At 52.5% G+C, this 27975-nt stretch overlaps 1 protein-coding gene across 1 annotated transcript in view; it reads left to right on the top strand.

Annotated features, from left to right (window-relative positions):
• The window catches only part of HYDIN (HYDIN axonemal central pair apparatus protein), a 164802-nt gene that overhangs the window by 118405 nt on the left and 18422 nt on the right, over positions 1 to 27975 (top strand). The window contains exons 39-67 of the mRNA XM_071757067.1: positions 433 to 606; positions 1745 to 1944; positions 2621 to 2773; positions 3039 to 3222; positions 3655 to 3796; positions 6017 to 6173; positions 6858 to 7466; positions 7884 to 8090; positions 9157 to 9350; positions 9527 to 9709; positions 9978 to 10097; positions 11817 to 11976; positions 12078 to 12250; positions 12585 to 12783; positions 13664 to 13763; positions 15668 to 15767; positions 16397 to 16565; positions 16820 to 17052; positions 17358 to 17478; positions 18057 to 18261; positions 18609 to 18844; positions 20597 to 20748; positions 21726 to 21918; positions 22417 to 22525; positions 23427 to 23681; positions 24220 to 24362; positions 24661 to 24879; positions 26856 to 27016; positions 27805 to 27917. Of these exons, the coding sequence (XP_071613168.1) occupies positions 433 to 606; positions 1745 to 1944; positions 2621 to 2773; positions 3039 to 3222; positions 3655 to 3796; positions 6017 to 6173; positions 6858 to 7466; positions 7884 to 8090; positions 9157 to 9350; positions 9527 to 9709; positions 9978 to 10097; positions 11817 to 11976; positions 12078 to 12250; positions 12585 to 12783; positions 13664 to 13763; positions 15668 to 15767; positions 16397 to 16565; positions 16820 to 17052; positions 17358 to 17478; positions 18057 to 18261; positions 18609 to 18844; positions 20597 to 20748; positions 21726 to 21918; positions 22417 to 22525; positions 23427 to 23681; positions 24220 to 24362; positions 24661 to 24879; positions 26856 to 27016; positions 27805 to 27917 (5364 nt within the window). The remainder of the gene's footprint in view (positions 1 to 432; positions 607 to 1744; positions 1945 to 2620; positions 2774 to 3038; positions 3223 to 3654; positions 3797 to 6016; positions 6174 to 6857; positions 7467 to 7883; positions 8091 to 9156; positions 9351 to 9526; positions 9710 to 9977; positions 10098 to 11816; positions 11977 to 12077; positions 12251 to 12584; positions 12784 to 13663; positions 13764 to 15667; positions 15768 to 16396; positions 16566 to 16819; positions 17053 to 17357; positions 17479 to 18056; positions 18262 to 18608; positions 18845 to 20596; positions 20749 to 21725; positions 21919 to 22416; positions 22526 to 23426; positions 23682 to 24219; positions 24363 to 24660; positions 24880 to 26855; positions 27017 to 27804; positions 27918 to 27975) is intronic.

The raw sequence follows: 27975 nt of genomic DNA, 5'->3' as shown, positions 1-27975 counted from the left end.
TGTGCTGGATCTCTCCACCAGTTCCCTCTCCTTCTGGAACTGAGGGGCCCAGAACTGGGCACAACATTCCAGATGTGGCCTCACCAGGGCAGAGAAGAGGGGGAGCAGAACCTCTTCTAATGCCCCCCGGGTGCCACTGGGCTTCTTGGCCACCAGGCCACATTGTTGGCTCGTGGCCATCCATCCTTCCATTCTCCAGCACCCCCAGGGCCCTTTCCCCTTTGCTGCTCTCCAGCAGCTCAGTCCCCAACCTATCCAGGTCCATGGGGTTGTTCTTTCCCAGCTGCAAGACTCTACCCTTGTGCTTGTTGTAACATCCTTCACTGGGATGTTCCACTCCCTTCATCACCTTGGGGGCTCTGTGCTGGCCTCTTTGGAGCAGCTCCCTGTGAAAGTGCCTCAGGTCCCCAAGCAGTTTTCCTCTCTCTCAAGGGAAGACAGCAGCAGCAGTGGCTCTCTCCAAATGCTACGGAGCTGCCTGCATCTCCATCGACTCCGTGGTGAGAGAATCCATCTCTGAGAGGAGAAGCTCAGCAGGAATCCGTGCCCGGGAGCTCTGCATGAGGGCTGCCATGGAGCAGAGCCTCAGGGACACAGAGGAGGCTGGTAAGGAGAAACCCTGAACCAATTCAGGGTAAGGAGAAACCCTGAACCCAGCAGCAGGGCTTTGGAAAGCCACCATGAAACCCACCCTTCCCCTTCTGCCTGTTCTGAAGGACTTGGACAACTCCCTTGGGGCTCTGGGGGAAGGTGGGTGCTGGTGGGTAGAAATGCAAAGCTATCTCTTAAAGCATCTCTGGTTATTTAAATCTTTATTTTCAGGGCTCAGATTATGACACTTTTACTGCCCCTGGGCTTCTCAGCACATGTTTCTTGTCCTAGGAGCGGTGAAGCCCCCCCTGTATTTTTCTCAGGTTTTTTTATGTAATTCTTCAAAGCTGAATCCAGGTCACTCCTTGGGGCCTCCGGGCAGAACTGCTGCCCACTTTAACAAGGGAAAAAGCCCTGTGATGGGGCTCATTAAGGAGGATGAATGACTTTGAGTGTGGCTTCACAAACATGAGAAGAAGGGAAGAATAATCTCCCAGGGGAGTTTCAGATGAGAGAGACACTGCAGATGAGCTCTTTTCTCCAGAGATTTTCCTCTCCATGCTGTCAGGTCGTGCAGCTCCTGCAAGCTGGGCTGTCTCCATGTGAGAACAGAGGCTTTCTGGAAACTTTTTTGAGCAGTTGATGCCCTGACCTCTGTAGTTGTGAGAGGGGAAAGTTCTGCATCACTTGGCTTTGAACCTGGCCGGGTCAGAGCTGGAGGAGGGAGGAGAGTCCTGGCTCCCTGGTGGGGTTATCCCACACAGAGGGTTCAGCTCCAGAGGAGATGGGTGACCCAGCCAGGGCAAGGGAGTCTCCCTGGGAGAATGCAGGATGGGTACAAGGAAACAAACAATTGTCCTGGAGGACAAATCCTTGGCTTGAGCTACCGTGCAAATGGTGCCACCTGCCTGCACACTGCCCTGTTTGTTAGGAGGGGAAAAAAAGGGATTTGCATAAAAAAGTCTCTGGCTTTACCACCCAGTATCTGCTGGTGGGGTTTGTCATGTGAATAAGAGAGGTGAGGAAGGAGCTGCCCCTGGCAGGCAGTGCTGCCACTGCCCCCTGTGCTGCATCTCTGGAAGGGTCCTGCTCCCTCCCCAAAGCATTCAGCCACCCCCAGCACCCAGCACTGAGCTGTCTGTTCCCTCTGCAGCCTTCACAGATGTCAACCTCAGCCAGGTGGTGAAGGCTGAGGCCAAGCAGAGCCCAGGTGTGAACCAGCACAACTCTGTGGACAGGGGCAGCCTGCAGTCCCCCAGCTCCCGGGGCCGCACCAGTGCCGCAGCTGGCAAGAAGAAGGGAGATGGAAGGACATCCCAGACCCATAAAGGGATGGAGCCAAGAGGCTCCCAGGTGAGGCACTGTCTGCCCTGCTTAATGCTTTTTGGGATCCCTCTGGTGCTTTTGAGAAGCATGGAATGGTGTGGGTGGGAAGGGACCTTGGCTGGCCACCCTGTCCTGTGCCATAGGTGGGGACATTTTCAGCCCCTCAGAGCCCCATCCAACCTGACCTGGAATGTTCCCAGGATGGGGCATTACTGTTTCTCTGGACAACATGGGCCAGGGTTTCCCTGTTCTCAGTGTAAAAAATGTCTTCCTTTCATCCACTCTAAATCTACCTTCTTTTAGTTTCACCCCTTGTCCTGTCCCTGTGGGCCCTATTAAAAATGGAGGGGCTGCTTACAGTGGGGGGGTCTGTGTCACTCAGAGCTTGGAGCAGGGCTGTGCTGTGCAGAGAGCCAGCTGGGGACAGCTTGAGGTGAGAATGAAACCCAATACTCTGGCACAAAAACTCTACTGGGCCTTACAGTTTGGTGGCAAAGTCCATTCCTGGCTGTGCTTGGAGCTTTCAAGCTGGTTCTCAGTTGGCCAAGGGATGGCCCCAGGATTGTCCCCTGGAGCAGCTGGCCTGCAGTTTTCTTCTAGCCTCCCAGTAATGAGACACCCCAGCTCCATGCCCAGCAGCTAGAATGGTTCAGGGGTTTCCAAAGTGGTTTATTTTAATTTTTTTTTGTGTTCAACCTTTCAGGGCTCAGCCAGTTCTCTGCTGATCTCTCCCACTCCCTGCCTTCCTGCCCAGCAGTGGCTGAGCAGCAGCAGCAGCACCTCAGGAGAAGTGAGTTTCATGAGCTGCAAGCTGCCCAAGGACCTGCTGCTGGCCATCCTCTCTGAAAGGCTGCAGGTACCTGGGGTGAGGGGCAGATGAGACCTTCCTGCCAGGGAGAAAGGGGCAGCAAGGTGCAATTCAGAGAGGGAGAGGTCTGGGGGGGGTCCTGGGGTGCAGCCACCAAAGGCAGAAGTTGGCAGAGCATGGGGGAAGAACAGAGCTGGTCTGAGCCAATGCACTCAGAGCAATGCCAGTGATGTCCTCTGACATCTGCTGACCAGCTGGGCACCCAACACCTGCAGCTCCTGACTGGCCTCTTCCTTTTCAACTTCTTTCCCAGTTGAGTGACTGCTACCAGGGAGTGGTGTTTGATGGCCTGGAAACACTCTTTGCAGGCAACCCAGCCTCTGCTCTTCTCTGCCTGCTCAAAGCTGTTGGAAATCGACCTCATATCTATTTTGTGAACCTATCCCAGGATTATGCTTCTTGGAAAGCCAGGGAGGCAGCTGCAAAAGAGCAGGAAGGTGAGATTCCATCTCCATACATCTCAAATCTTGTCTCTCAGGCCTTACCTGTGTGTATCTGGGTTACCAGCAGAGCTTGTAACAAATGTTTTTATGAATTCCTCTACCTTCTGCCTCAGCACTTGGTTCACAGTTGCTAAAACAATGGTAAAGCTGAGGCTGTAAGGTTTACCTCAGTCTGTAACATGGAAGCTTGGGCAGAAGGACAAGCTGTTGTGGGTCAGTAACTCACCACTGATCAGCTGCCCATGGCAGTGGTGCCCAAGAGCCAGGCAAGGCACAGGAACTCACTGCCCACTGGATTTGGGGGATAATCTGAACTTTGGAGCAGTGAGATGGGCTCCCCAGTATCTCCTGGGGCAGAGTTATAAATCCTGGCAGCTCCCCCAGCCCCTGCAGTCACTGGTGCTTTCTCCTCTGGTCTGTGCTCAGAACGGGAGCAGGAAGAAGCTGCCAGGAGGGAGAAAGCTCGTCTCTGGGAGATGGATGAGGAGGAGTATGATGCCCTCAGTGAGGAGCAGAAAGCTGAGTTTAATAACAACATCCGAGAAGCCCAGCGGGAGAGGAGGAAGAGGTCTGTAAATTTTCCATGGGGAACTCCCCAGAACTGTGTCCCTGGAGTGTTTCCTTGCTCAGAGGAGCTGAGAGGGGTCACAGAGCAAAGGCCAAAAGCATGATCAAGTATGGGTTTGGTGATCAGGTAGTGAGGTGGATCAGGAACTGGTTGAAAGGAAGGAGTCAGAGAGTTGTAGTCAATGGGGCAGAATCTGGTTGGAGGTGTGTGACCAGTGGAGTCCCTCAGGGGTCGGTACTGGGACCGGTGTTGTTCAATATCTTCATCAACGACTTGGATGAGGGTATAGAATGTCCCCTCAGCAAGTTTGCTGACGACACTAAGCTGGGAGGAGTGGCTGACACACCAGAAGGCTGTGCTGCCATTCAGAGAGACTTAGACAGGCTGGAGAGTTGGGCAGGGAGAAACATGATGAAATTCAACAAGGGGAAGTGTAGAGTTTTGCATTTGGGGAAGAACAACACGATGTCCCAGTATAGGTTGGGGGCTGAGCTGCTGGAGAGCAGTGTAGGTGAAAGAGACCTGGGGGTCCTGGTAGACAAGAAGATGCCCATGAGCCAGCAATGTGCCCTTGTGGCCAAGAAGGCCAATGGCATCCTGGGGTGCATTAGAAAGGGTGTGGTTAGTAGGTCAAGAGAGGTTCTCCTCCCCCTCTATTCTGCATTGGTGAGGCCACACCTGGAGTATTGTGTCCAGTTCTGGGCCCCTCAGTTCAAGAAGGACAGGGAAGTGCTTGAAAGAGTCCAGCGCAGAGCTACTGAGATGATTAAGGGAGTGGAACATCTCCCTTATGAGGAAAGGCTGAGGGAGCTGGGTCTCTTTAGTTTGGAGAAAAGGAGACTGAGGGGTGACCTCATCAATGTTTTCAAATATGTAAGGGGTGAGTGTCAGGGAGATGGAGTTAGGCTTTTCTCAGTGGTGACCAGTGATAGGACAAGGGGTAATGGGTGTAAATTGGAGCATAGGAGGTTCAAGTTGAATATCAGAAAACATTTTTTTACTGTAAGGGTGACGGAGCCCTGGAACAGGCTGCCCAGGGGGGTTGTGGAGTCTCCTTCACTGGAGACATTCAAAACCCACCTGGACACGTTCCTAGGGGATGTACTCTAGGGGGCCCTGCTCTGGCAGGGGGGGTTGGACTAGATGATCTTTCCAGGTCCCTTCCAACCCCTAGGATTCTAGGATTCTATGATCCCCTATGAGCAGCAGAAGGATGGTTGGTTCTGCCTCCCTGGTTCCCAACAGAGGAAGGGAACATGAGATGCAGGGAGCTGAGCTCTCTGCTGATTTTTCCCCTGTGCCTCAGTGTTTGTTTGATTCTCATCTTTGTTGTCCCTCCTTCTTCATGAAACCAGAGGGGTTGTGGTGGGGGTTGGTGTGATGCACAACTGTGCTTTATGTACTTGTCCTGCTGTAGGTGAAGCCCTTGTGATCTCCCAGGGTTTTCCTGCTGAGTGACTCCAGCCATAAAAGCTGCTTGGTGTCTCTTAAGCTCACCTTCAGCTGCAGCTCAGCCCTAGAGAAGCTCTGTCCCAGCAAAGCAGCCCTGCTCAGTAGGATGAAGAGGACAAGCATCAGTAATCCCTCCCTGAAACCCGTGGGGAAGCTGCTTAAAGCAAACATGGGCTTCCAGCACTTCTCCCATCCCCAGCTGAGATTTGTTTTCCTGCTTCAAATTGGGATTTCCAGGACAGGAAGCACAAGTTTCTCATGGCCGTGGCTGGGTTCCTGCAGGAAACCTGGTTGTTTGGAGCCTGTTTCATAGGAGGAGTGTTACTTCAGCCTTTGCTTTCTGATTATTCTCATCAAGGAGCAGGCTGTGCCCAGGAAGAAAGGCTGGAGAAGCCAAGAGTTCATTGGCACAGGGATAAGTCAGTGGTAGGGATTCATGAGCTGATTTACATCCAGACATCAAGAAAAGGCATCAGTGCAAGGCTGTGGTGGATCAGGCTTTGGCAGAGTGCTGGAGATGTCCAGGTGGATCTTATCAGAGAAGCAGCACAACTGGGCCATGATGCAAAGCTCAGGTTTTGCTGGCCTTGGGGGTCCCTTCCCACCTTTCCTCACTTCAGCCATTCCCCACCTCCCTAGGTTGAGGGAAGTCCATGGAGGGGGTGGTCTGACAGGGGCTCAGGGTCAGTGAAGGAGCAGCTGGGGCTGCAGTGAGCCCAGGTTTTTGATGGAGACACCCAGAGATGTTTTCTGTTTGGCTTGCTGAAGGGAGATGGATAGAGAGCTTGAGGAAAAGCACCAGAAGGAGCTGGAACTCTTGAAAGAGGAAGAAGAGATGAAAAAGAAGGGTAAGAAGGGCAAGAAAGAACTTGGCAAAGACAAAGATAATGCTTCAGGAAAGAAAAGCCATCGTGGAGGCATGCAGGTGGGTGTTGTGTTTACAGAAGTGGGTAAAAGCTCCTGCTGAGCTGCCCCTTGCCTTGAGAAACTCAGGGGCCTGAGTAATACGTGGGGCTGTGCTGGGACACAGCTCCTGCTGTCTGGCCATGCTGCTGCTTCCCCAGGGGTTGTTTTCCCATGGGTTTAGGAGCAAACTGCTCTCCTAGGATCATGCTGCCTTGGAGTCACAGCTTCATGTAACTCCACACATTCCCTGGGAAGCCCTGGATAGTTTCAGTCCAGCATTTCTCCCCATCCTGCCTCTGACTTAAACCTCTGAGTGGTCTGTGTGGCGTGTGGTGTCTTTTCCTAAGTATCTGGCAGGAGATACCACCAGGCCTTAGGTACTCATTAGCAAACAGAATTCCCCAGGGATGCTGAGCACACCAGAAACAAGCCCAGAGGATTGTCCAGGAGGTGTCTCCAGTGCCTTGTTTGGGGTGGGGAAGCTGTTCTGTTCTTCACCTTGTTAGCAGGACTCCTCCTCAGCCTGGCTCTGGGGAGTTTGGTTTCAGCCACCTGGGTACCAGCTGCTTTCTGAACTGGGATACGTGTAGAGCACCTGGCACAGCTCTTGGGGTGTTGTTGGGTGTTCTTGTGAAGATCATTGCTGTCCCTACAGCCTCGGAGTCTGTGCTTTGAAGTGCTCACTGCTTTCTCTTGTTCCCAGAACACGGAGACACCCAACAGCACAACCAGCAACCGCTCGGATAACGCTGAAGGGGGTGGCAAGAAGAAACCTGGAAAGGAGCACCCAGAGCCTGCTGCAGGTGACAAGCAGGACAAGCAGCAGCACAAGGTGTCCCTGACTGATGCCAGCCCCCCAGAGGTTGCCCAACCCTCAGAGCCAGAACAGGTGGAACCCAAACCCGAGGTCCTGAGTGAGAGCGAGAAGAACTTGGCCCTGAGGTTTCAGATCTACGAGGTACTGCAGAAGGACATTGCCCAAATTTTGGCATCCTGGGACAGGGCTCAGGGGATCCTGGTGCCCCCTCTGGACCAAGAAGAGGCCAGGCAAGAAGACCAGCACCAGCGTTTTTCGAGCCGCAGGAGCCGGAAGGACAGGGAGAAGGAACGTCAGGAGAGGCTGGAAAAGGAGCAGCTGGAAAAACAGAAGGCTCTCGAGGACTCCAAGTTATCTCAGCTGGAAGAGGAAGGGGCAGAAGGGTCAGTGAAAGGTCAGGAGGCTGGAGTGCCCTGCTTGGACATCCAGGTGCTGGGCTCAGAAGATGTGATTCAGATGATCCTGGAGAGCGGCAAGCTGCCAGCAGCAGAGCAGGTAAAGCTCTGGGGCACTGAGTCCCCCCAGGTGACAATGGCACAGAGCCTTGTCCAGGCCACTGACAATGTTCTGCAACAGCTCCATGGCTGGGGAGTTCACAGCATCCCTCAGATGGGTGGAAAGGAGTGCTTTCTCTTCAAGCATCCTCATTGTTCAGAGAGTTTCCCGGTCTAGAAATCATTAAACACCATCCCAGGGCAGCTCATGGTCACTGTTTCCTTCTCTCTAGATCCCACTGCTAGGTCATGGTACTGCTCTGGAGCCTGCCCACCCCACTGGGCATAAAAAAAAACCCCAATAAATGTGGGCCATATAAATGAATAAAAATCATTGCCAAAACTTTGGCACCTCCAAGGAAGGAGCGTGAGGATGAAGGTGATGGGAGCATTAACCAGGTTTTCTCTTATGCTGCAGGTCCTGGATGACCTGGGCCTGGGTCCCTCGGGGCCTCCCATTCCCCCTACTGCTTTTTACTCTGTGATCCACTACCCAAAGAAGAGGGAGGCCCCTGCAGAAGAAGCCCTCAAGCACTTCATCTTTGTTGCACCAAGTGGTGCTGCTGCAGAAGATGAGAAGGACATGGAAAGTCTCGTGGATGCCCCTGTCACAGCCCCAGTGAAGGTGCCAGGGCAGGGGCCAGGCTGGGTGGGGGAAAAGATGGAGAAGTATCCCTGTGGAAGAGCAGTGAAGACATGACAGGGTCCTGTGTCTGCAGGCATCTCTCTTGTCTGGCCAGAAGACAGCTCTGCTGGAGAGAAAGCATGTGGAGCCCTCAGCTTCCCTTGAGGAGAGGGACTGGGGGAAAGGAGAGGGTCTGGGGACAAGGAGAGGGTCCAGAGGCAAGGAGAGGGTCTGGGAGCAAGGAGAGGGCCTGGGGGCAAGGAGAGGGTCCGGGGGCAAAGAGAGGGTCTGGAGGCAAGGAGAGGGTCTGGAGGCAAGGAGAGGGTCCAGGGGCAAGGAGAGGGTCCAGGGGCAAGGAGAGGGTCTGGGGGCAAGGAGAGGGTCCGGGGGCAAGGAGAGGGTCTGGGGGCAAGGAGAGGGTCTGGAGGCAAGGAGAGGGTCCAGGGGCAAGGAGAGGGTCCAGGGGCAAGGAGAGGGTCCAGGGACAAGGAGAGAGTCCAGGCTGAGGAGGGGATCCATGATGAGGAGAAGTGTCATAGGCAAAACAAAGTCCAGTAAGGGAGACCAAGTCTGTGGGCAGTTTTTAAACCTGTTCCTCATTCTCTCTCCTCTCCATTGACCTTTCCTTCCAGGGTGAAGGGGGGTTGTAGAGTGTCAGGGGGGTGTGGGAGAGCTCTGTGCACCTGCAGCCTTGCTCTGGGGGAACTCTCATCTTGGGATGGAGCAGAGAGAAGAATCCTGGAATCATGGAATTGGCTGGGTTGGAAGGGACCTCAGAGCTCATCAAGTCCAACCCTTGCTCCACTCCCCCCGTGGTTCCCAGCCCATGGCACTGAGTGCCACATCCAGGCTCTTTTGAAATATCTCCAGGGATGGAGAATCCACCCCTTCCCTGGGCAGCCCATTCCAATGCCTGATCACCCTCTCCAGAAAGAAATTCTTTCTCATGTCCAACCTAAACCTCCCCTGGCACAACTTGAGACCTCTTGTGCCCTCTTGTCTTGCTGAGAGTTGCCTGGGAAAAGAGCCCAACCCCCTTCCTTCTCTTTCTCCCCTTGTTATGAAGACACCAGAGAAGGCAGTCACACCAACCAGGAGCCAGCCAAGGAAGGAGAAAGCCCCTGGCAGCCGGGATGCAGGGAGGAAGCAGAGTGTCTTTCGGGGCAGGAAAAGTCTCCAGGGCCCAGGAGTGCTCACACGTTCCCCTGAAAGGGACCCAAGCAGCACGGGCACTGCCTCAGCTCCAGGGAAACCCATCAGGTGAGCCATGAAGCAAGAACTGATCCTTCTGCTCCATCTCCCCACATGAGCTCCATCATCCACAGCTCTTTGGGGACCTTCTGCCAGCGCCTCCAAAGGATGGTGAGGCCACCACCCTGCTCCTTGTATCTCCTTTCCTCTTCAGCAATGTCTGAAGCCTCCTTTCTGATCCTCAGGCTGAGCAGCTGTCGCTGGGTAGTGCCTGCCCATGACAAGGTGAAGCTGCAGGTCCATTTCAGCTCCTCAGAACTGGGCCAGTTTGATCAGACACTGCATTTTGAGATCCTGGGGACAAACCGTCTGTACCAGCTGCACTGCAGGGGCACCTGCACCTACCCCTCCATCAGCCAGGACCCAAGGTAAGGATGGGAACCCCCATGGGAACCCCCTCAACTCACACCTCAGGCTCTCCCTTGTCACCCTGTGACCTCAGCTGCCAGAGCAGCCCAGAACCTCTTCCCATAGCTAGAAATGGGACCTCAGTCACCAAAAAGTCACAGGAAGGGTTGGAAGGGACCTCGATCCTTCAGTCCAAGCCCTGCCACCTACAGCAGCTTAGGGCTTTTTGGACCAGAATTTCTGCTTAGAGTATCTTAGAGCTCCTCCTTTCCCATTTTCTCTGCCCAGGGTGGTGTTTCCTCACCGGATAAAGAGCAGGGCAGATGGTGACATCATCTCCAAGCAGTATGTCCTCAACACAGGGGTCTTCCACTTTGGGCCACTCCTGTGTGGAAAGTCAAGAGACCGGTAGGTGCTTCACTGCCTGCTTGGAATGAGACATTGGGATGGGATCTCCAGGACCTTGTGCAGTCAGGGATGTGTTTGGAGACCTCCCCCGTGGTGCAGAGACCTGGGAGATAGATGGGGCTGGAGCACCATAGGGGTGTGAACTGGAGCAGGGAACAGGCACAGGAGTCTTGGGAGAGGATGGAGGTGATGGAGGTGATGGAGAGGATGGAGGTGATGGAGATGATGATGGAGATGATGGAGAGGATGGAGAGATGGAAGTGATGGAGGTGATGGAGAGGATGGAGGTGATGGAGCTGATGGAGAGATGGAGATGATGGAGAGGATGGAGGTGATGGAGAGGATGGAGAGATGGAGAGGATGGAGGTGATGGAGCTGATGGAGAGGATGGAGAGATGGAGATGATGAAGAGATGGAAGTGATGGAGGTGATGGAGAGGATGGAGAGATGGAGATGATGGAGAGATGGAGGTGTTGGAGATGATGGAGGTGATAGAGATGATGGAGAGGATGGAGAGATGGAGGTGATGGAGAGATGGAGGTGATGGAGAGGATGGAGAGGATGGAGATGATGATGGAGATGATGGAGAGGATGGAGAGATGGAAGTGATGGAGAGATGGAGGTGATGGAGAGGATGGAGGTGATGGAGATGATGATGGAGCTGATGGAGCTGATCTTCTCACCTGGGGGTGCCCTGGGGACCAGAGCCCCAGGCTGCTTCTAGCCTGAAGGTGGCTTGAGGCACCTTGTGTCCTCCCCCTGCATCTCTTGGCATCACCACCTCTGAAGGTTCATGGTGTTTTTTCTAAAGTGCTTGGAGCCTGAACAAGCGATTCCTGTTTCTGGAAACCAGCAGTCTGTAATATCAGTGAGACTTGATGATCTGAGCTGCCAAGGTGTCTGTGTGTGTGTGGTGGGGGGGGGACCTACAGGGGAATAAAAAAGGGATTTACATTTTCCTGATTGTCACTGCTGGGTAAAGTCTGCCTAAAAAAAATTGGCACTGTAGCTGCTGGCATATTTCTGTTTTTAACATTGCTCTTTCCTTTTTCTTTTTTTAATATTAGAAATGAAGTTCTGTCTTCTTGGGAGCTCTGGAGAACCAGTGGTATTTTGACAAACCAAAAAATCAAATCAAAACAGTTTGAGAAACAATAGAGGATCTTTAGCCAGGCTGATGAATGGTCTGGGTTTCTGTTTGCTTTTTTAACCCTTTAATTCAAGTTCTGTTCCACACCCGAGAGAAGGGCCATTTGTTGCATTTAGCATTCTTCTTAGGAATTAATCCTTTCTATTTTCTTTCCTTGAGACTTGGAGCTAACCCATGACATACAAGGCAATCCCATTAATTTTTTTGGAAGAGATAAGCCAAGCTATTTTAAAAACCTCTTTTCAACAGCAATTTGTTATATTCCCTGTGGGGAAGGAAACTCAATAAAGAAAAATCCACGTGCCTGGTGTACTTTTATTTTTTCCAGGCACCTTTGAATTTTTATTTTGTGTGATGCTCTTTGTTTAAGCAGCCTGTGGGCTCTCATGCTTCTGGGATGTCAAAATAACACAAGGATGGAGACACATGCCCTGGAGAGTGATCCTTTTTCTTAGCCTGCTTGGTACACCATGGTTTTACAGTGCAGCTTCCTGCTGCTGGGACTTCATCTGTGAGAAAGACAATGGTCCCAGGGTCTTCTCTGCAGCCTTTTCCTCTTTTCTGGACAGGTACAAGGGACTGGACTATCCCAGCAACTGTGAGAGGCTGAGCATTCTGAACATCTCCCCCATGGAAGCCAGGGTGCAATTCTCCTTTGAGCATGACCATAAAGCTGACACCTTCATTTTGGACCCTCCCAGCATGAGGCTGAAACCCAAGGAGAAGCAGGTGGGAGAGAGGGAGGCAGGGCAGGCCCAGGTGGATGTGCCCAGGGTGTTCCTCTTGCTCACCCAACACTCCTGGGGGTCTCTCTGTGGGGATGGGTTTAGGAGCTGAGCATCTGGGCATATCCCACTTCAGCTGGCCTGCTGGAGGATAAACTCATCTGCTGCATCCAGGAGAACCCAGAGCCAGTGATCTTCCCCCTCTGCTGCCAAGGGGTGCAGGTGGAGCTGGGGGTGCACCCCAAGCAGGTGCATTTCAACAAGCTGCTTCTCCACAGGTCAGTCATGCCCAGTTGTCCCTATTCCCAGCAATTCCCAGCCTCTGGCTGATCATTCCATGCTGGATTTGATCTCCCACAGCAGCCACGAGCTCTGCAGCCCCCAGCAGTGCTGGGCAGTGGGCATCCCAATGCATTCTGCATCTCGTGTGCTGGTTCAGAGAGCACCTCACTTGCTCTTCCTTATCTTCCTCCCGTGGGTTACACTTTCAGCACTCAGGTGTCCCCTGGGACCTCCCTTCTGAAAGTGGTGGCAGAGGGAAAGCCTCTGACTGTGGTTTTTAGGGAGGTTCCAGGGGGTTGTGTGATGCTGAGTGTCCCCCTGTGTCTGCAGGATGGACAGCAAGACCCTGGTGCTGAGAAACAGCAACCCCCTGCCCATGGCCTGGAGGCTCAGTGGGCTGGAAGACCTTGGTGAGGACTTCTCTGTGTCACAAGATGAGGGCATTGTTGGTCCCCACTCAGAGCTGGAAGTGCATCTGTATTTCAAGGCCACCAAGGCTCTCAGCATCAAGAAGATGATCCGGCTGGAGGTGAGGGGGACTGTCCCCTCCCTGGCAAAGGGAGCAGCCCTCTGAGTTTAGGGATGGAGATGGTGCTTGAGGGGTACCCTGGGAAGAGGGCAGGAGGACTGAGCCTTCAGGAGATCCCTTTCTAGCAGCATTGCAAGGGGCCAAGCCCTTGGCAGCAGGGGACTCAGGATGAAAGAGAGCATTTTGAAACCTAAATGATTACAGAGGTAGTGTTAGAGCTGAGCTTCATGGGGTCAGGAAGTGTAATGTGTCTGCCTGACAGACACGAGGGTGCTGTGACCCCAGCTTCTGCCTCAAGTGGGGTTCCCCAGAACACAGAGTTCATCCCTGAGCACTCCCATCACCCCAGGTGATAAACCACTGGGTTAGGAGCCCAGGTCCTGAGCCCCTGCTGCAGCCACCTCCCTGCTGGGCATGATCTGATGCTGTCATTGGGTTGTCCAGACTTTGGGATGCTCCCTGCACCCAGCCCAGAGTCCATCTGGGACTCCTAATGTAGAGAAACAAATCCTCACCCTGGGATTTTGTTCCCTGTGGTTTAGGGGCTCCATTTCAGTGAGGATGGTGGGTGATGGAAGGGTGGTTGTCAATGCCACCTGTCCTGGGACACTTCAAACTTCTTGTGAGTTGTTTTCACAGCATTTGACATTTTCATTTTGCTTCCCAGGGTACCCTAGCAGCCCCATTCCCTGCTGTAGGAGTGCAGAGTTGGGCTGATAGGGTTTCTTTCTAGGGCAGAACCTCTGAGGTGGAGAGGTTAGGAAAGCCTGGGGGTCCACAAATGCTTGCCAAGCAGGGGAGGCTGTGATGGAAGCAATCAGGAGAGACAAAAGAATTCAGGAGAATGGTCTGAGCAGTGTTTGTTTTCTTGCTGCCTCAGGTTTCAGATGCAGAAAACATCCTGGGGATTGTTCAGGTGGAAAATATCCAGGTGCTGGCAGAGGCCTATGATATTGCTCTGAACATCAGTGTTTCTAAAGGTCAGTGGAAGCCCCCAAACCAAAATCAGCAGTGCCTGCTTGGCCTTGGCATGGGGGCCACCAAAGTGCTTGGGACAGGACAGGGAGGGATGGGACAGGGTGGGATGGGACCCCTGTTGAATCAGGTGCATTTTTTACTCACTTTGGCAGCTGTGGCTCGTGAGAAACCCCAACATACTCTTTAGAAAATGCAGATCTTTGAAACAGCAAATTGCTTCAAGTTACTGCTCTGAAGATCCATTTTCTTCTGTAGTTTTAGTATTTAAATTTCAGGTAGTTCCCACGTTAACAGTTCCCATTCCTCACACATTCTCCCATCTGGCTGTCCATGGTTTGCACATTGGGATAGAAGCAATTTCTAAGCAATTTCTTAGCCAAGCTGGTTCTGTTGGTACATTTGTGATAGCTTGGTTTGCTCTCTATAAAATACACACCACAAAACAACTGGGCAGGACACCAGTGAAATGTTTTGATTATGAAAAATGTAATAAAATTTTGAGCAAAAAATATATATATTTCCCCAAAGCAGTAATGTGATCTGTTAACATGCAGGTGTGGCAGGGATACAAACCACAAGTATCCTGCAAGCTCTGAGGGGTGAAGCACTTTCAGGGCTCCCATCTCCAAATTTTGGAGTGTGCAGCTTGGTGAGCAGCTTCACCTGCAATGGGTCTGGGGGCTTGGAAATGACAGGGATGTGAACAAGCAGCGTGGCACACAGAGTTGTTGGGGCTGTGCTTGGAAGCAAGGAGGTGGAAACCACATTCCTTGGCTGCTAAACCCTGCAGGTATCCTCCAAGTAAGAAAAAGGGCAGCAAAGTAGCTGAAGGCAACTTCCCAGAAGAGGAACTTGCTGAGAAGGGTTTTGTGTTGCCTGAGGACTCTTTATAGGTACTTTGTGTAGGTGAAAGAGACCTGGGGGTCCTGGTAGACAAGAAGATGCCCATGAGCCAGCAATGTGCCCTTGTGGCCAAGAAGGCCAATGGCATCCTGGGCTGGCTCAGGAACAGCGTGGCCAGCAGGTCCAGGGAAGGGATTCTGCCCCTGTGCTCAGCCCTGGGGAGGCCACAGCTTGAGTCCTGTGGCCAGTTCTGGGCCCCTCAGCTCAGGAAGGAGATTGAGGTGCTGGAGCAGGTCCAAAGGAGGCAACTGGGCTGGTGAAGGGATCCAGCAGAAATCCTGTGAGGAAGAAGATGCCCATGAGCCAGCAATGTGCCCTTGTGGCCAAGAAGGCCAATGGCATCCTGGGGTGCATTAGAAAGGGTGTGGTTAGTAGGTCAAGAGAGGTTCTCCTCCCCCTCTATTCTGCATTGGTGAGGCCACACCTGGAGTATTGTGTCCAGTTCTGGGCCCCTCAGTTCAAGAAGGACAGGGAAGTGCTTGAAAGAGTCCAGCGCAGAGCTACTGAGATGATTAAGGGAGTGGAACATCTCCCTTATGAGGAAAGGCTGAGGGAGCTGGGTCTCTTTAGTTTGGAGAAAAGGAGACTGAGGGGTGACCTCATCAATGTTTTCAAATATGTAAGGGGTGAGTGTCAGGGAGATGGAGTTAGGCTTTTCTCAGTGGTGACCAGTGATAGGACAAGGGGTAATGGGTGTAAATTGGAGCATAGGAGGTTCAAGTTGAATATCAGAAAAAATTTTTTTACTGTAAGGGTGACAGAGCCCTGGAACAGGCTGCCCAGGGGGGTTGTGGAGTCTCCTTCACTGGAGACATTCAAAACCCACCTGGACACGTTCCTAGGGGATGTACTCTAGGGGGCCCTGCTCTGGCAGGGGGGGTTGGACTAGATGATCTTTCCAGGTCCCTTCCAACCCCTAGGATTCTATGATTCTATGATTTGCCACTTGGTGCAGCTGACAAATCCTCCCCATTTCTTCCCTTGCTCTGTGGGTTTGCTGTAGGTACAGATGGCAGCGTGGATTTTGGGATTGTGAAGGTCCTGGATGATGGGAAGCAAGTGCTGACTCTGAAGAACAAAGGGAAGTGTGAGATATCCTACAGGTGGGTCCAGTAGCCTGGTCTGTGAACACGTGTGTGGCTAGAACCTGTCCCCATGCTGGCCACCTCGTGGTCCAGGTGGATACAAAACCTGAGCTCTCTGATCTCAAGGGATTTTGGTAGAGAATCCAGCCACGTTGGGTTGTCCAGACTTTGGGATGCTCCCTGCACCCAGCCCAGAGTCCATCTGGGACTCCTGATGTAGAGAAACAAATCCTCACCCTGGGATTTTGTTCCCTGTGGTTTAGGGGCTCCATTTCAGTGAGGATGGTGGGTGATGGAAGGGTGGTTGTCAATGCCACCTGTCCTGGGACACTTCAAACTTCTTGTGAAGCTCTTCCCAGCTCAGCAGGAACCAGAAGGAGAGATGCTGAAATTTAAAGCAGAGATTCATTTTCTTTGAGCTTCTTTCTGTTTCTGAGACTTTCTGAAGGAGGGGATGAAACAATTGGGTGTCCAAGTTACCTTACAGCACTGATTTTCTGCCCTCTGTGCCAGGTCCTGGCACTCCCCAAGCAGAGCTGGTCTCCTTCCCTTTTATTTTTTTTATGGCCTTATGCAGAATCCGAGCTGTGCTGGTGGTTTGGGTGCTTTTAACTGCAGATCTCTTTGCTCCTTCCTTTTCTCCCCAGTTTCAAGCTGGAAAGCAGTGATCCCAGCATCCCTGAGCTGGCCTCCCACTTCTCCATCCAGCCACCGGAGGGCATCCTGCCCGTCTCCGAGCGCCCTGTGCCAGTCCAGCTGCTCTTCCACCCCAAGGTGGAGATGAATATCAAGAACAAAGCCATCCTGCACTGCCAGGTGAGCTGCCTGGGCCAGGCAGTGTCTGCAGGACATGCCTTGGACATGGTAGCAGGATCCCTGTCTCCTGGAAGAGGAGCTGGGGAATCCTCTCTCATCCAGCTACAACAAAGTCTTTCTGATCCCACGTGTGATGCTGCCTGAATGGAGCTGAAAATCTGGCTTTGGGGGAAGCATTTGAAGAGGGAGGAGGGTGAGGGGGCAGAGGTAGAGGCTGCTTCTGCTGTATCCACCAAGCCCTCCTCTGGCTGCAGGTGATTGAGCCCAGTCTGTGTGAAGGAGGGGAGACCATTGCCATCATCCCCGTGAGGGTGACAGCCAGAGCTGTGTTCAGCAAGTACAGCATTTGCCCTGCCTCACTCAGCTTCAGTGCCATGATGTTTGGCACCAAGAAAACCTGCACCTTCTCACTGAAGAACAAAGGCATCATTGACTTTAAATTTGTCATCTACCAAGCAGACCAGGAGCCTGCACAGCAAAGCAAAAGGTGAGTGAGGGAAGACATGAACCCCCCCTTCCTGCCTGAGGAGGCAGCAGAGCCTGGCTGGCAGGCAGAGCACCTGGGTTCCTGTCTGGCTGGGTCACTTTGGAGGAGAAAAAATGCCTGGGTGTCCCCAGGTGTAAGGCAGAGCTGCTCATACAGCTCATCTGCCCCAGAGCTACAGCAATGGGTGGTGCAGGCAGCACCCCAGGAGCAGGAGGGCTTGAGTCCATGGGTAGGATGGCCACTTTGGGCCTTGGGGAAAGGCAGGAGCTGCTCAGCATGATGGTTTCTTTTGCTTCTCTTCTTAGTGCACATCAAGTTAAATCCAACCGTTCCCAGGAGAGTGAAAACTTGAGCAAAGGGACCCCCTCAGTCAAGCAGAGCAAGGTGACACTGCCTAAGGACACTGTCACAAATGTCACCATGCAGGTAGGTGGCTCCTGCTTCCCAGCTCCTGCTGCAGGAGGTGTGGGAGAGGACACTGCCTGGGATATCCCCACGGGACAGAATGGGCTGTGGGGTGGAGATCCATCACCTTCCAGCCACTCCAGGAGCTGCTCAGTCCCACTGCTCTGGCACAGATCTGGAGTTGTGGGGTCAAGAGAGGGCTGCAGGTCCTGTGCTTGGCAGCCACTAGCCCAGAAATGTCTGTGAGGGCCACAGATGTGAAACTGTTTGAACTTCCAGTCCCTTTGTATGAGATGCTCTTGCTTTGCCTTCTTCTCAGCTCCCTCTCTCCTTTCCTGTAGCTTCTCCCAGTTGTTTCTGCTCTCCTGTTTTAGCCCTGGAAGTTGAAGGATCCCAGCTACCAACTTCACCCTTTACATCCCAACTCTTTTCTCTGGGCCTACACCTCCTCCCAGCTTGTTCAGGTCATCCTGAGGCTGCCTCTGGGCCACGGCCTTGGACCTGGGGGCTTGGGCCCAGCTGGAAGTCAAGGAGTGACATGGGGATGCTCCAGACAGAGGGAAGGCTGTTGGACTTGAGCCTCTCCTTTCTTTCCACAGCCTCGTGTCACTGTAGGCATGTTCACAGTGTACCCTGGCTTTGGCTCCATCCCAGCTGGGGGCCAGCAGATGATCATGGTGGATTGCTGTGCAGAGCCACTGGGGATCTGCAGGAAGAACCTGTCCATTGATATCAGTGACAGGGACCCCGAGGACAATCCCCTGGGCATCCCCTACAGCCTGTCTGCTGAGGCCTGCCTCCCAGGTAGGTCCTGTCCCATGGGCAGACCTGCTGCTGAGCAGCACTGGGACATTCTGCTGGGACAGAGACCCTAAAATCCCCCCTCAGAATCCTCACAAGTCCTCCTTTTCCATTCTGCCAGTGGGAAGGGGCTGGGAGGGTTGCATGGAAGGATAAAAGGAAAACAATTCCTTTGAAGTCTTGAGGGTGACAGAGCTCCAGCCTCACAGCCAGCTCCCCCACCCACCCCATTTTGCAGTGACCTGGGCAGAAAGGGCTTTTTGAGCCTTTTTGAGAGGCCAACAGGGTCCAGATAAACTCCTCAGGAAGATTTCTCCATCCTTACCCCCTCCCCCTCATTTGCTTTGCAGCATTTGTGGTTGATGACATTGAGTCCATCTTTGAGGAGCATCGAATCTGCAGGAACAGCAACCTCTGCCAGATCCTGCAGGTGGTACAAGACAAGGGGGTGTTCCTCACAGATGAGAACAAGTTCATCTTCACCAATGTCCTGGTGGGGCACCGGGCCACAGCTCGCTTCAAGATCTCCAATGTGGAAAAAATCCCCTGCAACGTGGTCCTCTCCATCAAACCCATCCCCAGCAAGGTAGGATAAGGAGAGGCCATGGTGAGGGTTGCTCTGGAGACACCTCAACCCTTCTGAATGTCTCTTGGAAGCAGGGAGCTTTTCTCCTGGGCTGATGTGCCAGGGTTCAGAGCAGACCATTCCCTCTTTTCCTTCTCTTTAAAGGCCAATCCTGGGTTATGTCTCATGGAGTTGTTTTGGTTGAAAAAAACCTTCAAGGTCATAAAGCCCAACTTTCTCCCCAACCAAAACTCACCACTAACCCATGGCCCTCAGCACCACATCTCCAGGGCTTTGAAATCCCTCCAGGGATGGGGACTCCACCACTGCCCTGGGCAGCCTGAGCCAGAGCCTGACAACCCTTGTGGGCAAGAAATTGCTCCTAACAGTCAATCTGAAGCTCCCCTGGAAAAACTTGAGACTATTTCCTTTTTTTCTATCCCTTCTTACATGGGAGAAGAGATTGACCCCCTCCTGGCTCCAACCTCCTTCCAGGGAGTTGTAGAGAGTGAGAAGGTCTCCTCTCAGCCTCCTTTTCTCCAGCCTGAACACCCCCAGCTCCCTCAGCTGTTTCTGGTCAGATTTGTGCTCCAGACCCTTCTCCAGCTTTGTTGCTCTTCCCTGGACACTCTCCATCCCCTCAATGTCCTTGTGGTCCTGAGGGGCCCAGAACTGATCCCAGGATTTGAGGTGCAGCCTCCCCAGTGCTGCATCCAGAGGGATGATCCCTACATTTGTCCTTCTGGCCACACAACTGCTGATTCCAGCCAGGATGCTGCTGGGTGTTTCCATGTTTTTCCAGGTAGTCCCCATCTCCTATCTATGGCTGCCCAGTGCTCAAAGGAAGCTTTTGCATCCCTGGGCTTTATGGCAGCTCCCTGTGCAAGGTCAGCACCTTTTTGGAGATGGAAGGAGCCTGTCCAGGGAAGCAGGAAGGCAGAGACTCTGCTGGGGTCATTCCCATGGTACATATGGGAGTGAGACCATCCCAGTGAAGGATGTTACAACAAGCACAAGGGTAGAGTCTTGCAGCTGGGAAAGAACAATCCCATGGACCTGGATAGGTTGGGGACTGAGCTGCTGGAGAGCAGCAAAGGGGAAAGGGCCCTGGGGGTGCTGGGGGATGGAGGGATGGCCACGAGCCAACAATGTGTCCTGGTGGCCAAGAAGCCCAGTGGCACCCGGGGGGCATTAGAAGAGGTTCTGCTCCCCCTCTTCTCTGCCCTGGTGAGGCCACATCTGGAATGTTGTGCCCAGTTCTGGGCCCCTCAGTTCCAGAAGGAGAGGGAACTGGTGGAGAGATCCAGCACAGAGCCCCCCAGGTGCTGAAGGGAGTGGAACATCTCCTGGGGAGGAAAGGCTGAGGGAGCTGGGGCTCTGCAGCTTGGAGAGGGGGAGACTGAGGGGTGAGCTCAGTGATGTTTATAAATATGGAAAGGGTGAGTGCCAGGAGGATGGGGCCAGGCTCTGCTCAGGGATGTCCAGTGACAGGACAAGGGGCAGTGGGGACAAACTGGAGCACAGGAGCTTCCACAGAAATATAAGGAAAAACTTTTCCAGGGTGAGGGTGAGGGAGCCCTGGCCCAGGCTGCCCAGAGGGGTTGTGGAGTCTCAAAGCCCCCCTGGAGGTGTCTGTGTGACTGCTGGAGGTGACCCTGCTCTGCCAGGGGGGGGTTGGACTCCAGAATCTTTCCGGGTCCCTTCCAACCCCACACTTTCTGTGATTCTGTGATTTCTGCTCTCTCCTGACTCTGCTCTGGGGGTTCCTCCCAGCCCATCAGCCGCCTGAGCGAGGTTTTTGAGGTGGATCCCCTGAGGATGTGTGTTCCCAGCCACTCCCACGTCTTTGCTACTGTCACCTTCACTCCACAAGCAATGCAGAACTACCAGTGCACTTTTGAGGCTTCCCTTGATATCCAGGCAAGGTAACTCACCCTGGGAAATCCTGAGGAAGGGGCCCTTTCTGAGAGATGCTTCTCCTCTGGGAAGATGTGGATCTCCTTGTAACTTTCACTCTTTTGATAAGCTAAGCAGAGAACTGATCATTAGGTAACACAGGAAGCAGGAACTACAGGAGGTAGCAGAGGAGTAAAAATAAGTGATAGTTTAGCCTATAGGAGTAACTATGAGGACAGTGGAGTTAGGAAGTTCATTGAACTGGAAAGAAATGGAGATGTGCAACAGCTGAGCTGAGGCTTTCCAAGGACAAAGGATTAGATGAGGTGATTTTCATGCCAGGAAGTCAGCATGCATTATTTCCTCCTTGTTTATGTTAAAATGAGATGATCCCACGTGATTACCTGGAGTATATTAAGATATTTTATGTTAAGGAGTGATTGGAGCCCTTATAAAACAGGAGCCCAGTTCCTGGGACCTGTGCTTGTGCTGGGCTTGGATCTGCTCTTCCCCAATCCTTTAGTCACCAAGCTGGGACAAGATAAATCAGCTTTCTGCCCTAATAAGCAAGGCCTGGTTTAGTATCCTTGAAAATAATCTTTACTGATGGGGTTATTTATTTATTTCCTGCTCCCTTAGTGCTTGAGTTGTGTTTTCATGCTGTGCTTGTGTTTCCAGCATCTGTTGTCCCCTGTCACTGCAGGCCCTGCATTTGCCTGCAGTGACATCTCATCTGTTGCCTCCTTATTTACCTGCTCTATTGCAGGATTCAATGGAGTGAAATTGTTTTTAACTGCTGTGCTTAAACCTCTGTCCCTTCAGAGCAGATTCCTCTTGGGAACAGCCCTGGGCTTAGAGGGAGGAGAGGGGTGAGGAGGGGAGCAGTGTCCTGGGGTACGGGAGCACGAGCCAAGGAAGATGCAGTTGGTGGCACTCACTGAGTTCCTTGGCAAGTGGGGAATGGGTTACAGCAGCCAGAATTGTTCCTCCTCTGCCTCTCCTGCAGCTCTGCAGCCACTGGAGCACAAATCCTGACCTTTGAGATCAGTGGAGATGGGAACCTGCCTCAGGTGACAGTGCTGCGCCCTGTCCTTCGCAGTAAGAGAGGGAATCCCCTGCTCCTCTTCAAGAAGCTCTTGCTGGGTTATTCAGAAAAACTTCCTCTGGTCCTTCAGAATCCTGGCATCATACCTGTCCAGGTGAGGCCTTGCTTGGGGGATCCATCACCTGCTCTTGTCCCAGTGGAGGAAAGCTCCCAATAAACGTGGTAGACTTAGGAACTGGTCTCAGCAATTCTTCTGAAGGAAACCACTGGCTGCTGCTTTCCAGAGGGATGTTCCTCTTGGAAATGTGATTTTCTGACCTGTCTGTCCTCTTCAGTTCAACACAACTCAAGAAAGTTGGTTGGGTGTTTTTCCCCTGTCTCTCCCCTGACGTTGTGGTTCTCATGTGGTGTGTGTGGTGTCCCACTTATGCCAGGATCACATATTACTACATTTTAATTAAGCTCAGTTGCAGTTTAATTACATTCTGCTCATTACTTTTAGTATGTCCTGTCGTGCTTGGTTAAATTTTAATTACAATACGTTTTTTTTCTGTCTGATTTTACTTAAACCTTGTGCTGAGAGCTGTGTTTGAAGCAGGGAGGAGTGTGGGGTTCCAGCACAGTGGTCATGCTCTCTCTTCCCTTTTCTCAGTTAATAATAGATCTGTTGGATGAAGGGGGAGTTTTCTTCTTGAAAGCCAGGCCCACCACACACTGCATCTACCAAGCTGTGGGCAGGAAGAAGGACCTTGCTGGAGGAGGTAAATTCCTTAACCAGGACATGTGGGAAAATGTGTGCTCTGCTTTGGGCTTGGCCAAGCAGGAGCCAGATATTGGGTACTGTTTGTTTGGGGTTTTTGGGGGGTTCCTGGTGCTCTCTGTACCCCTGGGTTTGCGTGTGGACTCTGCAGGGTTTCCTCCTAGCAAATTTTAAGAAGTTTTCCTGCTTTGGCCATGGTGGGTTGAGTTGGGAGGGAACTATCATCACCTAAAGGGATCATCTGAAGTCTTTGCTGCATGTGAGGAGTTAACAGCCCAAAGGAAGGGAGCCCTTGAGGCCACAGCAGCCAAAAAAAGCTGGCAGTGAGTATGGCAGGAGGGAGAACTGGGTCTTTCCCTGAGCTCAAGGTGCTTAAGCAATGAAGTCAAAGCAAAATGCCAGGAGATGTTTAGCCCTGTGCAAGCTATGGGGCTGTGCTGCAAGCCAAAGGGTTGCAGGCTGTGTTGATGGGGAGGGTCACATTTTGTGGTAAAGGTGTTTTATGGTGTTAAAAAATCTCTTCTGCTGGTTCAGTCAGTGCCTTTTCACCAACCAGGAGTGAAATCCACTGCACTGTCCCCTGTTCTGAAGTGGAGAGCAACACTTGTGCTCTTCCAGGTGTGCTCTGTGCCCCAGCAGCACAGGGTTGGTGAGCTCTGAACTCTCTCTAGAGCAATACCAGAGACTTGGGTTGTGATCTGTGTCAGGTGGGAGATCTCATTCATGAGTTAAATCTGCTGGTGTCAGCCTTGTGAGCAGAGGCAGAGGGTCTGGAACCACAGGTGGGAGAACCTGTGCTTAGTGACAGCTGAGTTTCAACCTCTTCCTCCTCTTAGACCCCATGGAAATCTCTCCTCTCTATACAGCTGTCTTTTTTGTCTCTGACTTCCATTGCTGTGCAGGGAGGAAACCCCACACAGCTTCCCTGGTTCTGCACCACAAGGAACTGGCAGAGTTTGATGTGCTTTTCAAACCCACCCTGGCCCAACGTGTGGAAGGGAGGATCCGTTTGTCAGTGCTGGACAACCCCTATGATGAGACCAACATCCAGCTGGTGGGTGAAGGCTACAAGGATGACTTCACCCTTGATAACATCCATGGACTCGTGGCAGACAGCAAGGAAGAGGACACTGAGGACAATCTGGAGGAAGATATAGGTGAGGCTAAGAGAGGAGACACTGCCAAGATTGAAATAGAAATGGGAAAATAGATATTTCTGCTCACCCTGTGCCAGGGCAGGTCTGGCCCCAACTTACCAGAGAGGTCCTGTTGCCTTTGCAGAGCAGCCACACTTGGGAACATGAGGGAAGATTGCAAGGGAAGGGTTAGAGATCCCAGCTTGCAGCTGAGGGTCTGTAAAAGGAGATCTGTCAGCCCACAGTGTGCTCTGAAGACCATGCATATGATCATCTATATGATCATACAGATATGATCATCTGGATCCTCTCTATAAGCAGGGCTGGGGAGCTGATGATCTCTGAGCCACGAGTTTAGGGATGTGCCAGGGCTGTGTCTCTGGAAGGGGGAGGATGGAAAACTGCAGCTCCAGGTGTCCAATGCCCTTCCTTGCTCCAAGCCTTCCTCCCCCTGGAGATGCAGTTTTCCATCCTCCCCCTTCCAGAAGTGTGTCTGGGCATTTGAGGGGGCAGATGGAGCTCATCACACACTGAGATCCCTTGCTCTTGCTCTTGACAGCTGCCAGAGTGGATCACATCCAGTTTGGAGACTGCCACATCGGGACCCCCTACACGGTGACCTTCACCATCACCAATCACAGCAGGGAGGAGGCCATGAGGTTTCAGTGGTTGGCAGAAGCCCCCTTTCACTTCTCCCCCCAGGTGAGCTGGGACAGCTCTGTCTCTCCCTGCTGCCCAGCTGGTTCCAAGGTGTCACCACATCCTGCTGTGAGCCCATCCCAGTGCCACATAGGAGCTGGAATCCCTGGCTTTGCTGGGCAGGGCTCTCAGTGCCACAGCAAAGCCTCTGTGTGGTGGGTGGGGGTGTTTGTAGCTCTTTGTCAGACCTCAGATGAAGCTGCAGCTCCCTGGCATGGCTGCTCAGCACACCAACCCCTTTCCTGTCCCTTCTGTCCTCACCAGGCTTTCCAGTTCAGTCTGGGCTCTCTGGTTCTCCTAGGTGGGACACCTCCATGCTGGCTGTGCAAAGGACATCACAGTGACCTTGAAATCAGACGTTGCAGTTGCCTTCAAAAAGCACCCTGTGAAGTGTCAGGTGGCTTGGATCACCTTCACCCTGCCACCAGACCAGGTCACCAACTGGGACGACCGCCTGCACACTGTCACCTGGGTGGATGCCACCAAGGACCCAGCAGCCCTGTGGCCTGTCAAGAAGAAGGTAAGAAGGACAAAAGCTGTCAGAGCTTCTACAGAAAGCACTGCTGATGGCAGCAGGGACACCATCCCTGCTGGTTGAGCAGCTCCTGCTTCCCCCTGACATTTAATCTTAGAGTCACAGACTGGTTTGGGTTGGAAGGGACCTTAAAGCTCATCCAGTCCCAACCCCCTGCATGGGCAGGGACACCTCCCACCAGCCCAGGTTGCTCCAAGCCCCATCCAACCTGGATTTGGACACTGCCAGGGATGGGGCAGCCACAGCTTCCATGGGCAGCCTGGGCCAGGGGCTCAGCACCCTCAAATTAAAGAATTTCTTCCTCATGTCCAACCTCAATCTCCCCTCTCTAGGTTTTAACCCATTTCCCTTGTCCTCTCACTATACTCCTGTGTGAAAAGCCCTCCCCCAGCTTTCTTGCAGGCAAAATTATCTCTGACCTCTTCCCAGATCTCTCTATGATGAAACCAAACACTGACAGGCTCTGATCAGAAGATTAAAAAAAAAGAAGATATGCTCAGCTTGATATTATTTTGAGGGAGGGGGAATGTAATGTATTGCATTAAAACTTCACATACCTGGTAGTGGGAAGCCTCTGAAAAAGCCCACCCTCATGTCCAACCTCAATCTCCCCTTTCTCTCCAAGTTTTAACCCATTTCCCTTGTCCTCTCCCCACCCCCCCGTGTCCAAAGCCCTCCCCCAGCTTTCTTGGAGCCCCTTCAGATATTGGAAGGTTGCTCTGAGCTCACCTGGGAGCCTCCTCTTCTCCAGGCTGAACAACCCCAATCCCTCAGCCTGGCTTCCCAGGGAGCTGCTCAGCCCTCTGAGCATTTCAGTGGCTCTGCTCTGGACACCTTCCAGGAGCTTTGTGTCCTTCTGCTCTTGGGGACTCCAGAACTGGACCCAGCAGAGGGGGAATCCAGCCAGGAACTGAACCAGGAGTGCATTATGGAAGAGGTGGTTGCACAGTTCCCTGCTACACTCACACAAGATGGGGAAATATGATTTGCCAGGAGATGTTTAGCCCTGTGCAAGCTATGGGGCTGTGCTGCAAACCAAAGGGTTGCAGCTTGTGTTGATGGGGAGGGTGACATTTTGTGGTAAAGGTGTTTTGTGGTGTTAAAATCTCTTCAGCTGGTTCAGTCAGTGCCTTTTCACCAACCAGGAGTGAAATCCACTGCACTGTCTCCTGTTCTGAAGTGCAGAGCAACACTTGTGCTCTTCCAGGTGTGCTCTGTGCCCCAGCAGCACAGGGTAGGTGAGCTCTGAACTCTCTCTAGAGCAATACCAGAGACTTGGGTTGTGATCTGTGTCAGGTGGGAGTCTCATTAATGACAGCCCAGGTCATGCAGGAGCCTGGGGAAGTGTCATCTCCAGAAAATTTTACTTTTACTGTCATTATTGCCAAGCTCTTTAACTTGGTGACAGTTCTTCCCCAGCTTCTGAACCATTGTAAGGCTTGTAAACCAAACTTCTTCCCAATCAAAGCAGCATCACTCAGGGATTTTCCTAGTGAGTTCATTCCCATCCCAACATGCTCATTCCCAGACCCCACAGGTGTGGCTGCTGCCCCAGGTGTGACATCTGGAAAGCACTTGCTCCCAAGACAAGAAGGAAATTGTGCTTTCTAAGTTTGCTCCTTCCTGGGGTTCTCCATCCAGGAGAACTTAATCCTAAATTAGAGGGCTGCTGGATTTACAGGGGACCAGGAAAGGGATTGGATCCTCCCCAGGACTGAACCACAAGGACTGGTACCCAGCAATAATCCCCAGGGGTGCATTGCAGTGGTGGTTGCTTTGAGCAGGAGGGAGAAACAAATACTCTATTGGAAAGGTCACATTTCCTCATCTTTCCAGGAAAATAAATGGGAATGGTTCTTCCTGGCCCTTCTATGGGGCTGATTTTGAAGGCCAAAAGGCTCACTGCTCAGTCTGGCTTTCTGGGCTCTGCTCAGTGATTTTTTTCCCTCTCCTTTTTGAAGGTGATCAAGACAGACCCAGAACCAGCTCACACCATCCTGGGGCAGAGCAGCTGGGATGTGGAGCTTCTCCTCAGTGCTGTTGTTGACTATGCTGAGTTCAAGCTGGACATGGACTCAATTCAGTTCAAACCAACCTTGCTCTTCCAGACAAGGAGATCCAGGTGGGTGTTGGGAGCTGCCTTTGCCCAGGGCTCACCCAGTATCAGCTTCCCCAGAGCCACCTTCTGCTCTCCAGTGCTTGTCCTTCTACTCGTGGTCCTGTGCCAGCAAAGGTGACACTTGGCCACTTAATAAACCTCTCCTGGTTTCAGAGGTTTAATAAACCTCTCCTGATCAGCTTTGGAGGGGGTGCTGCTCCCTGCTGGGTCTGAGCTTCCAGCTTCCACACATATTCCTGGCACATCCCAGGGCCTGGAGCTCACCCTGTGGAGATCTGAACAGACCCAGCTCCCTTCTAGGGCTTTATCTTGAGCCTCAACTGTTCTTAATCCCTTCAAACAAATTGTTTATTGTTTTTTCTTTTCCAAAGCAATGCTGGGGCCCACACATCTGCACACAAAGCCAGGCAGGAGATGGTGGTTGCCACCCTGCCCAGCTGTGCTGTGCCAGTTCTGTGCCTCCCTGCAGCCATGGTTCTGCTCTCAGGCATCTCCTCAGCTGCTCAAGAATGAATTTTGCAGTCAAACTCCTGGCAAACAGAGACACCAAACCAGAATAAGCCCCTTGGATTAAGTCTCCTTAATGTCTGCCCTTTCTTCTTTCACTTCCAAACTTGGAAATACTTTGTCTTGGGGCAGCCCAGGGCAATGATCTAGACATGGCAGAGTTGTCATGAGAAAAAAACACTGCTCAGCATAAAGAAAAGGCTGCCAGGACCCTGCCCTGCAGTGTTGCTTCTCTACTTGCTTTGTATTTATTGGAATTTTTCTGCCTTCTCCTTGCCTTTCAGTTTCAAGCTGTCCAATACAGGGAATGTGGCCCTGGAATACACTTGGAGAGAGGCTGTGAAGGATGAAAAGGCAGTGAACTGTACTGGGGAGCAGCTCCCACCTGCTCTGGATGGTAAGGCTGGGGTGTCTGAGGTGTTTCACTTGATAGCTGAGGGCTTGGGGATCAGACT

This window comes from Heliangelus exortis, chromosome 13, assembly GCF_036169615.1.
Source record: "Heliangelus exortis chromosome 13, bHelExo1.hap1, whole genome shotgun sequence".
In the NCBI taxonomy this organism is placed as follows: domain Eukaryota; kingdom Metazoa; phylum Chordata; class Aves; order Apodiformes; family Trochilidae; genus Heliangelus; species Heliangelus exortis.
The sequence above is the reverse complement of the archived record's forward strand: the minus strand, read 5'-3'. Positions and strand labels throughout refer to the sequence as shown.